Below are 12,574 nucleotides of genomic sequence, written 5' to 3' on the forward strand. Positions count from 1 at the left end.
ATAAAATGGGTTAACCTTGTGTTTAATGTACTGAAGCATTGAACACAAGACGTGTCCCTATAAAATATGCTATTAACATTAGGCTTTTTCTAAACTCCACCTCAACATGTGCCAATATGATCCCAAGATGAAATTTCTAATTACACAACTAAAGAAAAACCTTAAATAAAATCTCTGTATGTGATAGATTAATGAACAACTAATTTAGAATGTATACAACTTTAGAAAGTCTCACTTTTTTCTAGTTTCTTTACTTATTTTTTGAAACAAAATAAATCAATAAAAATAAGTTATACCAAATACATATGCAATTTTTTTATAAAGAAAATGAAAAAAAAAAAAAAATCAAAGATTGTACAATTAAATTAGTATTGAATTCTGATTGTGCAAATAAATGTAGACTATGTAGTCATACATCTTAGTTTGAATTTCGAAGAAGTGCTATTGAGGAGGGACAAAGATGGGCACAAACTATGTTGTAGCCAATGACTACAACTTCATTTAATATCTTTTTATTGGATGTGAATTTTAACAAATTTATCATTGAATTACATTTTCTTTTTATATATTCTATGCTATGCTTACAAAGTTTCCAAAAGATCAAAGATCAATAGCTATGCCATCATTCAAAATTTTAAATTTCAAGTTTTTGTAGTCTAAAATTAAATTTATAAATCAAATAGTAAATAACATCCTATTGACACAGAATTTAATACTCTTGTTAAGAACACAAAGAATATTTAATTCAACGATTAGATTTTCAAATTATATGGTAATGTTAATTTTTTTAGTAAGATTTGTAGTAATTAACTACAACTAGATTTGCAGTCAAACTTTGTCGATAACAAGTTAATATTAGTTTTTCACATAATCTTATCGCTAACATAAAGAAACATTAGCTTCTTGTGCAAATTGTGTGTATATATAATCAAGAAGATTTATTGTTTTTAAATCTGATGGTCCCTACTAAAATCATATCATATGTTAATTTCATTGACATCCACCGCTAAAGGAGAATAACAGTTCGCATCGCAAATATCTTCATGACTTCAGAGGCGTCTTTTAACGCCCTTATAATGAGTGGTGGGTACAGTTCTGATTTTCTAACACCTTGCTATTTTTCACTTTTAAGAATTGACATTGACACCAATAATGTCACTGTTTTCATGGTCAAAAATGTAAATGTGTGTGTTTTCATATCTTTTTCGAATGAACTGGAAAACTTTATTGAAAGCATAAAAAGGGGGAAAAAAAAATAGTGGTTGCAATCATTATTGCTAAACTATTACCTGGACAAAGAGAGAAGAAATCCACACAAGAAACTTCCATTTATGTCCTTGAAAAAGCTTTGAAACATTAGAATCTAAAACGCTATTTATGAATGCAAAGGTCAAAACTCATCATCGCACTATTTGTATGATTGTATCTTACCCAATTATCTATAATGATTTTGACAGACAAGGTATTTTCAAAGGAATTTAATTCAGACTTTGCGACACAAAAGCCTCTTTGGGCTATCTAAATCTTTCAAACAGCAAAATTACTGACTTGTCACCTATATCTCATCTAATTATCTGATGACTTTGACAGACCAGGCATTTTCAAAGGAATTGATTTTGATTTTGCACCACTAAAACCCTTTGTGCCATCTTAAATATTTCAAATGAGCGAAGTTTACTGACTTGTCATATCATCAAGATGTACAGAGATAACTAAGAATCAGAAAACTACTTGTAATTTAAGATTGTCCTTCAATTCCTTGTTCTCCAATGCATCACCGGTGGCGGCCAAGGCTTGAATTTTAACATCATAGTAAACTTCAACTCTTCTTTAGGTCATACTTCATACTTGCCAAGAATCAGAAAACAACTTGTAATTCAAGATTGTCCTTCAATTCCTTGTTCTCCAATTGCATCACCGGTGGCGGCCAAACCCCGAATTTTAACATCATAGTAAACTTCTTCAACTCTTCTTAGGTCATACTTCATACCTGCCACAGATGAAAGATGAGAGAAGATTAATACAAGAGGACCCCATTCAAAATAATAGCAGACTTGGAAATTTTGCATTGATATAAGGATTATGAAGGGAAAAAGGTTTGATAAGATGGCCTACCATCAAACTTCTTGCGCAAAAAATCATTTCGGAGATTAAGCATACGGAAGGCTGCATGCAGATCCGTTAAGAATTTCAACACCTTTCTTGGGCAATCATAGTCTCCAGCTGTCACTTGATTCACCACATACCTTGGCTGCAAAGACACAATGTACTGCCTAAGAAACCCTTCCTTCTTACTAATTTATCGTTTACTTTAACACTAACAAATAGGCCAATCAACGAGCAGCGTAACTCAATCAATTTGCTCATCTTTATCATATTATAATGTTCAAAATACATGGTTTGAGTGTATACACCAGAATGTACCTCTTCACATTTTGTTACTCCCATATACAATTTTCACATTTTCCTGGTGTCCCTACCATTTTAATCAAGACTAATGACAAACATGCAGAGCAAATGTTTGCAGTTTGCATATGCAAGATGCCATGCTTTTGAAATTGTGCAGAAGAGTTCTTACCAATTCATTGGACATGAAACAAATACCTGCATAATTAAGAATATCCCAACATCAGTATATCTATCATAAAAAGAATGACCACTACTACATCCTGACTTAGTATCTACAACAAATTAGATAGTATAAATTGGACTCTTGAGGATGGTCGTACAAGTGCATATGAACTGTGAAATTGATTATCACACTTCCATAGTCTGTAACATACGCACCTGTATTGAATTTATAAGTCTGTGTCACTGTGTGTATTGGTGGTGTTTTGGCCCACACAAAAAGGAGAAGTTGTATGGACCTTATATGTGACCAACAAGTTGGTATCATCCACATCATTATGACAAATAACCAATAAGATATTTGATGCTGCAAGAAAACTTACCAACAAGATAATCTTCAATGTCCAGACCAAACTCTGAATTGTTCACTACATATTTGAAAAATAAATAATATTAGAATATAGTTCAGTGCAAAAGTGAAAAATGAACAAAACCTGAATACATGCATATTACTTTGGCAACTTAAACTGTATTATTATGACCGGAAATGATAGGAAACACTGTAGGCAATAATAGATATTAACTAACTAAAAAAATTAGGGAATAAAGACTCAAGATATTTTTGGGGGGAAGATAAGTGTATGGGAAGTGAGAATTAAAAATAATTAGGGGCTGTTTGGATGAAAGAAAATGCTCACTCATCACCCATCACTCAAATATCATCACTCATCACCCTATAACTCATTTACTATCACTCAAAAATCCCCAAATATCACCTTAAACTGGTTTGGCACCTAAACCTGGATATGTTTTCAAATCCAAAAACTCAAAAAAGTGGGACCCACACTGTTACAATAAAAGAAAACTATAAAATAAAGAATCACTCAACTCACCCAATGCTTCTTCTCTTTCCCCCGAAACCTCTGTTCTTCAAATTTTTGGATTTTATGATATTATTTTCTTCCTTCCTTTCCTTCCTCTGCTACCATGTAAACCCATCCATGAAAGAAAGTTGTGTTGATTTCATGATAAATTTTCCAAACCCTCCCACCAAAGTTTCAAAAATCCCAAACAAGAAAAAAAGAACACCTAACACACAACACCACGGTGTTCTAAATACAGAAGCAGGAAAAACAAAAGAAAAATATAAATAAAATCTAAACAAGTAAACCCAACACCCCTTCATGTTTGTTCAAGGAAGAGAGAGTGGTGGATCTAGCTTGGGGTTTCTGAAACTTTGAAGAAATGCTCTTGGGTTTTCGGGTTATCTCGCCATCGTCCTTCGCCGATCTGAGCTATAGCCGCCACAGGTTGTATCAAGTCAAATGGCTCACTAGACGTGGCTGGGCTGAACTTCCTTCATTTACTCTGAAGATGGGGGTTGTGATGAGGAAGTGAAGAAAGATGAAGGTATGTGGCTTTAGGCAGACGAGGAGTAGGTGTGGGAGCAAATGCTCATTAGAGCCGTTGGTGGGGAGTACAAAGTTTGTTGTGGATTTGACTACACTTTGACCGTGGGGCCCGCTTATGTAAGGGATATTACAAAAATGCCATCATCACTTTGTTTTGCTAACTCAAAAACACCCAAAAGTTGTTTTTAGTTTTGCTAACTCATCACTCAAAGATCAGAGAATTGAGTAATGAAAACAAAACTTGGAAACACAGCCAAACAAACTTCTTCTCCGTGGGACCCACTTATTTTGGGTGATGAGTGATGGTAATAGGATGATGAGTGATGGAAACCCACAAATCCAAACACCCCCTTAGCCACATTGTTGCCACTGCCTTCTTTTTTTTAGTAATAATAATTTTATTGAGTGAGACTACTTCATGCACATGGGAATGTATACAAAGGAGTCTAAAGAATTACAAGATGTTATGCACAAGGGGAAAATGATTCTAGAAACTCAGAAATGGAGTTACCATTAGTAAAACCCCACACCCAGGACCAATCAAACAACAATCTCGAAACAATTCTATCAAATATGTCCCTGTAATTTCCAAATTCTCAATTGTAATATGGTTACACTCTTGCCATAGTGTCCACATCAAATATAACAGAACCAGATTCCAAATATGTGAAGACTACTTGCCTAACCAATTCCACAATCAAAACAAAAGATCAGTGACTGTTCCGGGTAGCACCCATGGAAGCCCAAAGGTACTAAAACAAAACACCACAGCTTGAATGCAACATTACAGCATAACAAAATATGCTACATGGTCCATCCATTACAACAACACATACTAGCATACAACACCACCCTACTAATGTGTCTCCTCTCTTAATGAGATTATCACAAGGATCTTCCCCCCATGCCACTTCTTTCTCATAGATACCACCAACATCAACTCACATGGAGGTGCCAAATTTAAAAGAGAAATAAACACGTAATCATAAATTGCTCCAAATCATGAGCTTAAAAAATAGCACTTATTTATACACAGATTCGGGTGAAATGCAATGTGTATATGTTGGCCCTATAACTCCATTGCTAATCTAGCATTGCAGTCATCCTAGGATCAAATCATGCGACACACGGGAAATGGGTTTGAGCAGTTTTTGCCACTTCTATCACATGGAAAATTATGAAATATAATGCCCATAGCTCAAGTAACATAATCCAGATGTATGCACTTACAAACACACCCACTTGGGGGAGGGATAATAGAGAACAAGATGAATAAAAATAAAAACTCGTTATTGTATAGAAACAAAGAGAGAGAGTAAAAGCAAACATACACCCAAGCATTTCCTCAGCTTCAGAGTGCATAAGAAGAGTTCCTGTTTCCAACCAGTGCATGAAAGCCAGCAAAGAAACCACTGTCTGTGTCTCACTCCTCCAATCACCATGATACCTTTTCACAAACACAACACAAACCAAGATAAATTGCCTAACCATACATAAATTAACCAAATTAGATACATACATTAGACCTATGAAGCACGGACACGGACACCGACAACACATCAATTCTTCCAAAAATTAGGACACGACACAGTGGGCATACCGCAATTAATTAAATAATACATATTTTTAGGTAAATTTTGTTCATTTATGGATTTTTTTTCAATTAAAGAAAAATAACACGCATGTAGAAGTGTCCCAGACGTGTCTGGACACGCCGGGGTTTTGAAGTTTCGGTGCTTCATGGCATTAGACATAGAAAAGCCTCTCATTCACAACTCACCTGTAGTACTGCCCAGGGCATTCATTCAGAATCACAGCAAGCCGATTGTACAGCTCCTTCAGCACACCAACCTGAGCCTTCGCTTTCTCTAAAAGCTCTAAATCAAACAAAAACACAAACACACACACCATTTTCTTTCAAAATAGTACAAAACAGAGTGCGAACCAAAACCCTAGAAATGTAGAGAGAGAGAGAGAGAGAGAGGAAGAGAGAGATTGAGTACCAGGAGTTGGGCGAGACTGGTGGACAAGGAGGAGATTGGCGTGGATGAGCCTGGTAGTGGACTCGATCTCCATCACCACAGCTCGAATGCGCTCGCGCAAGCTTCCGGAGTCTTCGAGCTGGACGCGGAAGACCTCGAACTGCTTCTCCAGCGAAGGAAACGAGGTAGGCGGCGCGTGGGCTTCACCGTCCGCCATCGGAGAGTAGGAGCAGCAGGTGCGAGTGGGAGAAAGCGGACGAAACGTTTCGGTAGTTAAGCGAAAGGTACGAAACGTCGGTGGTAGAGAAGTGGAGAAAGTTGGGAATGCGTGGAGTGAGAAGGGTGGTAAAGTAAGCTTGGTGGGGTTAGGGTTTAAGGAGCGACTCAGTGTGAAATAAGCGTTTCGAAACGTTGGTCTCATATTTTTGGATTTTTTTTGGAAAAGTGGGGGTGTTTCATCATGTTTGTATTGTACGTCTCCACTATTGCCTTTTAAAAGTAAAAATTATTTCTTCTTTTATTATGATTACATAGGAATTAGGATTTAAAATTTATGGGATTGCTCAATAATGGGGATTATAAACTATGAGAATCATTTTGTATGATTCTAAAAAATAATTTTAAAAAATAAAAATTTATGTAGCAGGGAGAGAGAGCTCTCAATTAAACCATAACACTTTTATATTAAGTTAGGATCATAATTTAATTAGGCTTCACATAACCCAACAAGCAGAATGATCCCTATTTCTCTTTTTCCTTAACTAGTTTGTTATCATGGCCTGAATTTGCGATAATGTTGTAGCCCATGTGTTGCATTTCCCATCCCCTTTTTGTCACTACATTTTTTTTTTTTTTTGTTAGTGATGGCCCTTCAGATTCATTTCTTCACAGATTCCTAGTCTGGGGATTAGCTTTCCAAAACATCAATAGTAAGAAGACTGAAGGTGCCATTGGCATTTGCGAACCTGTTGTGATCTCACTGAAGGAGCTGTGAAAAGTGAAAACCTGAAGTAACATTAAAGTATTGGTACATATACATGCATTACAACTAATAATTTGACCTTAAATCCTTTGCATAGTACTAGTGAACCTTGATTGTTCACCTCAGTAGCTTAGAAGGAGACCCTTTTATATTCCCATCCATTCCAAACTGCCTCGAAATGCTCACAATTTCTCAACAGCAAACAAGTAATTGGTCTTAGAAAAAAGGTAGTGCATGTGACAAATAGGAACTTATCTGAAAAATAAAATTACGTAGCTCGTTTCAAATTAAGATGTTATAATACTTGCTAAGAAGCTGTAGAGAAATAGATACACACTCACTTGAAGAACACAATTTTACCTTACAACATAACATACATATTAACATTTTGAAGAACTTGAGTTCTATTCTAGGCTAGCTTGAATTCTTGAACAGCCAGCTTAAGGTCAAGTTGGGACACCCTCCAGATTTGAAGCTACAGCTAGCTAGAGGTAAATTCATCTTCAAGAGACAAAAGCTGTAACAGCAAATTTCCATCAGTCATTTAAAATACCAGAAACCTAACCATATGGCAAGAACACCACATCCATAGTAGCTACCTCTGTCATTCAACAACTAAAAAGCAAATCTGCATATGCCCCAAGTCAAGTCCTTTCACTACCAAGACACTGCTTGAGCCTCTACAATGATCGCTCACCTCTCCAGCTGAGCATCAATCCTAATATTTCATGAGTCTAGTTAATGTATGCCCTTAAGGCACATATTAATCATTCATTTTTGGAAATATTTTATGGAGAATTGAAAAAATTGTCAACAAAATTAGTGGCTTTTTCATTTTTTTTATAAATTTTTTTTAAAAATAATTTACTAATATATATAATATAATACTGGAATTAAAACTTAAGTACTATGAAAAGAAAAAACTCGCATAAAATGGGTATAATGGTAATTTAGCATTGTCATCGACTTGAGCCTTTGAGCAAGTGTGCAACCAGTTCAGTTGTAGCTTTCTTCCATTTCTGTCATAGAAAATGTCGATCGCAAAGCTCTTGAAAACCTTCAACAAAGTCATCCCCTCAAACCCCACTTTGATATCGAACCAAGAAATAATTGCCGAAAATCTAGCTAAAACCCTTGTGAGCTCGGGCCTTAAACCCCTTCAGGCCACACCATCCCTGCTCTCCAATCTCGATTCCCATATAATCCACCTTGTTCTCTCAAACCCACATGTCCCACCTCGTTCTTGCTTGAGTTTCTTCAATTTTTTGCAAAAAAATCAATCTTTAACTCCGCAAAAACTCGATCTTCGAGCCCATATAACTCTTGTTTGTAGGTTACATGGGGCTCGAAAGTTTGCTGAAATGAAGAATATATTGAATTGTATTGTGGCTGATGATAATCTCCGATGTCCGGTTTCCATTATTGTTTCGTTGGTTGAGGAGGATGGGTTTAACGAGCCTAAATTTGTTGGGAAATTGTGTGATATGCTAATGAGGGTTTACTCAGATAATAGAATGTTTGAAGAGGCTGTAGGGGTGTTTGATTATATGGAGAAGAATGGGTTTGAGATTGAGGAAAGGTCTTGCTTTGTGCTTTTGCTTGCTTTGAAGAGGTGTGATAGGGTGGAGTTGTGTTTCGAGTTTTTTCGTCGAATGGTTGAGTCGGGTGTTGAGATTACGGTTTATGCAATGACTAGTGTGATTGATGGGTTGTGTAGGAGAGGAGAGGTTGAAAGGGGTAGGGAGTTGATGGCTGAAATTGTTGGTAGAGGGATTAAACCCAATGTCATCACTTACAACACATTTGTGAATGCATACGTTGAAAGAAAGGATTTTGGGGGTGTGAATGAGATGTTGAGCATGATGGAGAGGGATCAAGTGGCTTACAATGTAGCAACTTATACAATTTTGATTGAATTGTATTCGAGTTGTGGCAAGATTGAAGAGGCAGAGAGGTTGTTTGAGGAAATGTGTAAGAAAGGGATAAAAGCAGATGTTCATGTTTATACTTCAATTATCAGTTGGAATTGTAGATTAGGAAATATGAAAAGGGCATTTGTGTTGTTTGATGAATTAACTGAGAGAGACCTTGTTCCTAATGTGCATACTTATGGCGCTCTAATTAATGGTTCATGCAAGGCAGGGCAGATGGAAGCGGCGGAAATCTTGGTAAATGAGATGCAAAGCAAAGGACTTGACCTGAATCAAGTGGTATTTAATACATTGATGGATGGGTATTGCAAAAGGGGGATGATAAATGAAGCTCTAAGATTGAAGGGTGTCATGGAAAATAAAGGACTTGAGGCTGATACATTTACTTATAACATAATTGCTGGAGGGTTGTGTAAATTGAATCGGCATGAGGAAGCGAAAACATTGTTATTCACAATGGTAGAAACGGGTGTGGCTCCAAATACAGTGACTTTGACTACCTTGATTGACATATATTGCAAAGAAGGAAACTTTGTAGAGGCAAAGAGGGTGTTCAGTGAGATGGAAAAGAAGGGAGTGAAACCAAATACAGTTACATACAATGCTTTAATTGATGGGTATAGCAAGGAAGGAAAGATGAAAGAAGCTCATAGGCTAAAAGATGAGATGGAAGATAAGGGTATAAAGCTGGACACATATACATACACATCTCTTATACATGGGGAAAGTGTTCATGGGAAGGTAGATATGGCACTAAAACTGTTTGATGAAATGTCTTGGAAGGGTTTAGTTCGGACTGTAGTCACTTACACAGCAATGATCTCAGGCTTATCTAAGGAGGGGAGATCAGATGAAGCTTTTAGATTGTATGATGAGATGATGAAGTCGGGCCTTACACCTGATGATAGAGTATATTCTTCACTTGTGAGCAGCCTTCATACTGCCAGGCCTTAGATTTGGAGGGTTCATCACCAATAACCGTTTAAAGGATTCTAGACCACAAAAAGAATTCAGTTTCACATTTCTGCTGGCAGTAAAAAGAGAAAGAAGAGAGCTAATATGAGTTAGCAACACATATTTAGTTTGTTTTGCATCTCTAGTAGAAACTATTTATGGGCTTAGATAGGAGTTCTCTTCGAAAGGGAGAAGTTTCAGTCCCACATTATTATCACCAATGGGAGTGTACCAGAGCAAAAGGGTATGCAGTTCATCTTTTCTATCAATCAGTTATATTTTGTTATGATACTCATAAATAGTTAAATTTGAGTTCAAGTGTGCATAAGTTTCATCTCTTGCAACAACATACAACAACAACAACAAAACCTAAGTCCCAAAAGTTTTTGGGGTCAGCTATGGATCCTCAAGTGTGCAAAAATTGCATCTCTTGCAGATATTAGAATTTCTAGTCCTCTCTGTTATATTTTACATTAATTAGCTTTGGGGACTTGTTTCTCCTAATAGAATTTCATCTTCAGGATTATGAACTATTCTCGCATCACTTCGTATTCTGACTCTTGGGTATTGCTCTTGCAGTTGGTTGAATGTATTATCTGAACAGGAAGACCTTGAGGAGGAGTTGGAACTGGCCCAAGGATCGAAAGCTAGACCTTGAACTTAACAAACTGAACTTGTTCTGCAGTTGCAGGCACTATATGTTCTTTTAAATAATTAGTTACAACGAAGGGAAGGAGAATTTGAAATATCATGCAGTACTAGTTGAGCTACAAGGCTCTTGGTGATGTATTACTATTCTGCAACAAGCTAAAATTTGTAATGGTAAATGAGAAAACCTTAAGTTGCCATTGCTAAAACACTGTCAGTAACAAAGTGCCTTGACTCAAATAACACTTCCTCCTCATACAAACCTGAGTGAGGGTAAGGTTGTGGGTTTAAAACCCACTGGTGGTGTGTGTAAGTGTAACTTACAATAGTTAGGTGTGTTTCATGTAGTCATGTGTTGATGTGTGTTTGTATTTGAATGTAATATATATATATATATATATAAATGTGGAGGGTTTTGGGAAATGATCTTCTAAGCAAGGTCCGTAAATTGTATATTCTGAGTTTTGTCCTCCATAGGCAAAGATTATAATTCTTTGTTGTCATTTTACTCATTAAGTTTTCTGTTCTACACAAGAATGATCACATCTTGTGCATTTGAGCTTCCATAACCGCAATATGTATTCACTTGTATATTATATTTGTATTTGTGGTCATGTAGTTTTATGTGGAAGAATGACTTGTGGTGTTTATACTTCTCCATTCATGTTATCTTCATTTTTCTCTTGCCAGGTTCCTCTCCTGGTGATCAATTATGACCTTCCAAACAATCCTGAGCTTTACATTCGTAGGATTGGTCGTTCTGGTCCTCAAGGAAGAAAGGTAAATATTTATTCTATTATGTTATATATGGATCAATTATCATGGATGAATTCAGAAATTGGTGACGCTTCTTGACCTTCTTCTGTGCAAGGAGTTGACTGTCAATTTTTTTTTTTCTCTGCATGAAAGATATTCAAAGCACATCATATTGCTTCTAACGTGCAAAATTGAAAAGATAAACAACATTTTGTTTCTGACTACAAAATTAAACAAACAGTAAAAATATATATTGCTTGTGAATGAAAAATTGAAACTACTGGTAAACTTACAAGTTCAATTAACTGTTAATGGATGCCACTTAACCTTTTAGTGCAAATTACATTTTGCTTGATTTTGCAATTTAGTGTGCATTTGGCATTGATTATTTTTGCCAGCTTATTTTTGCTACCATTCATGAGTATCACTTTACTATTTCAGTTAACTTTTATCTTTATCTACAGTACTTTTAACAAAAAGTTTTCAGTTTCAGCTAAATTAGCTGTTTCCAAATGGACACTTAGAATCAATATTTTGCGTTGTGGAAATATTTTTGCATTTTGATTGTCTCAAATTCTCTTTTTTCCATGTTTGTCACCCTTATTCATTTCTTGCTAACTAGTCTGCTAGCTAATGTTATTGTATTCGTCATCTGTCTCTCTCTATCTTGTAGTTGATCTGGGCATTGTCGTCGAAACTGACTTTTTGATGTTTGCAGGTTGTTGCAATAACTTGGCCAAAGCTGATGAAATCAGAATCCTACAAGACTTAGAGCAGTACTACGATACTCATATTGATGAAGTGCCGAGCAATATTGATCTAATATAAGTCTTGCTAGCCATCTTGTGTGTTGATGCATGACATTTTTGCGGTTGACATAATTTTTGTTTTGATGGTTTATACTTCATACAGTGGAGGGTGAGATGACATTCTCTGGTGTACAACATTACATATATATGTTAGAGTTGGATTCCCTCCATTAACATCTATGTGATTGGGATTTCTCTGCAATGTTCTCACATTGTATGGGGGATGGGACATTGTATTTTGTAAGGAGTTTAGTTTCAGTGATTTGCAAGGTTTTTGTGATGATAAGGGATATCTCTGTTGGTTTTTTTCTCTCATTATTTTTTCTTGGTATGGTTTGCATCAAGTTTGGACCATTTGAATGCCTTGAACATCTTATTACGACAGTCGAAAACCACCTAAACCAACTGATGTTTTTGAATAGTGACAGTATCTATGCAGTACCTCTCTAACTTACTGAAGCCCATGGGCTGGTTCCTTTAATTAATTCAACCAAGAACTATTTTATTTACGGAAAATTTTATTACGCACTTG

At 36.1% G+C, this 12,574-nt stretch overlaps 2 protein-coding genes across 4 annotated transcripts; one reads left to right on the plus strand and one right to left on the minus strand.

Annotated features, from left to right (window-relative positions):
- Window positions 1-1,463: 1,463 nt before the first annotated feature.
- On the minus strand, window positions 1,464-6,431 carry LOC112012659 (uncharacterized). Its single transcript, XM_024045042.2, has 7 exons — window positions 5,984-6,431; window positions 5,761-5,857; window positions 5,312-5,427; window positions 2,952-2,996; window positions 2,579-2,604; window positions 2,116-2,251; window positions 1,464-1,990 (listed from the first exon to the last, which is right to left on the minus strand). The coding sequence occupies exons 1-7, from the start codon at window positions 6,381-6,383 to the stop codon at window positions 1,878-1,880; spliced, it is 933 nt and encodes a 310-aa protein (XP_023900810.1). The 5' UTR covers window positions 6,384-6,431; the 3' UTR covers window positions 1,464-1,877.
- A 1,468-nt stretch (window positions 6,432-7,899) lies between these two features.
- LOC112012656 (pentatricopeptide repeat-containing protein At2g32630) lies at window positions 7,900-12,357 on the plus strand. Of its 3 annotated transcripts, none has more exons than XM_024045037.2 (4): window positions 7,900-10,073; window positions 10,409-10,750; window positions 11,168-11,257; window positions 11,952-12,357. In XM_024045037.2, exon 1 carries the CDS (start codon window positions 7,976-7,978, stop codon window positions 9,827-9,829), a length of 1,854 nt encoding a protein of 617 aa, XP_023900805.2. In that variant the 5' UTR covers window positions 7,900-7,975; the 3' UTR covers window positions 9,830-10,073; window positions 10,409-10,750; window positions 11,168-11,257; window positions 11,952-12,357. The 3 variants fall into 3 exon arrangements, with proteins under 3 accessions (XP_023900805.2, XP_023900804.2, XP_023900803.2); XM_024045036.2 differs by having other exon boundaries at window positions 10,409-10,651; XM_024045035.2 differs by having other exon boundaries at window positions 10,409-11,257.
- Window positions 12,358-12,574: the final 217 nt, after the last annotated feature.

The sequence above is a fragment of the Quercus suber genome, unplaced genomic scaffold, assembly GCF_002906115.3.
Source record: "Quercus suber isolate HL8 unplaced genomic scaffold, Cork oak 2.0 scaffold_132, whole genome shotgun sequence".
In the NCBI taxonomy this organism is placed as follows: Eukaryota; Viridiplantae; Streptophyta; class Magnoliopsida; order Fagales; family Fagaceae; genus Quercus; species Quercus suber.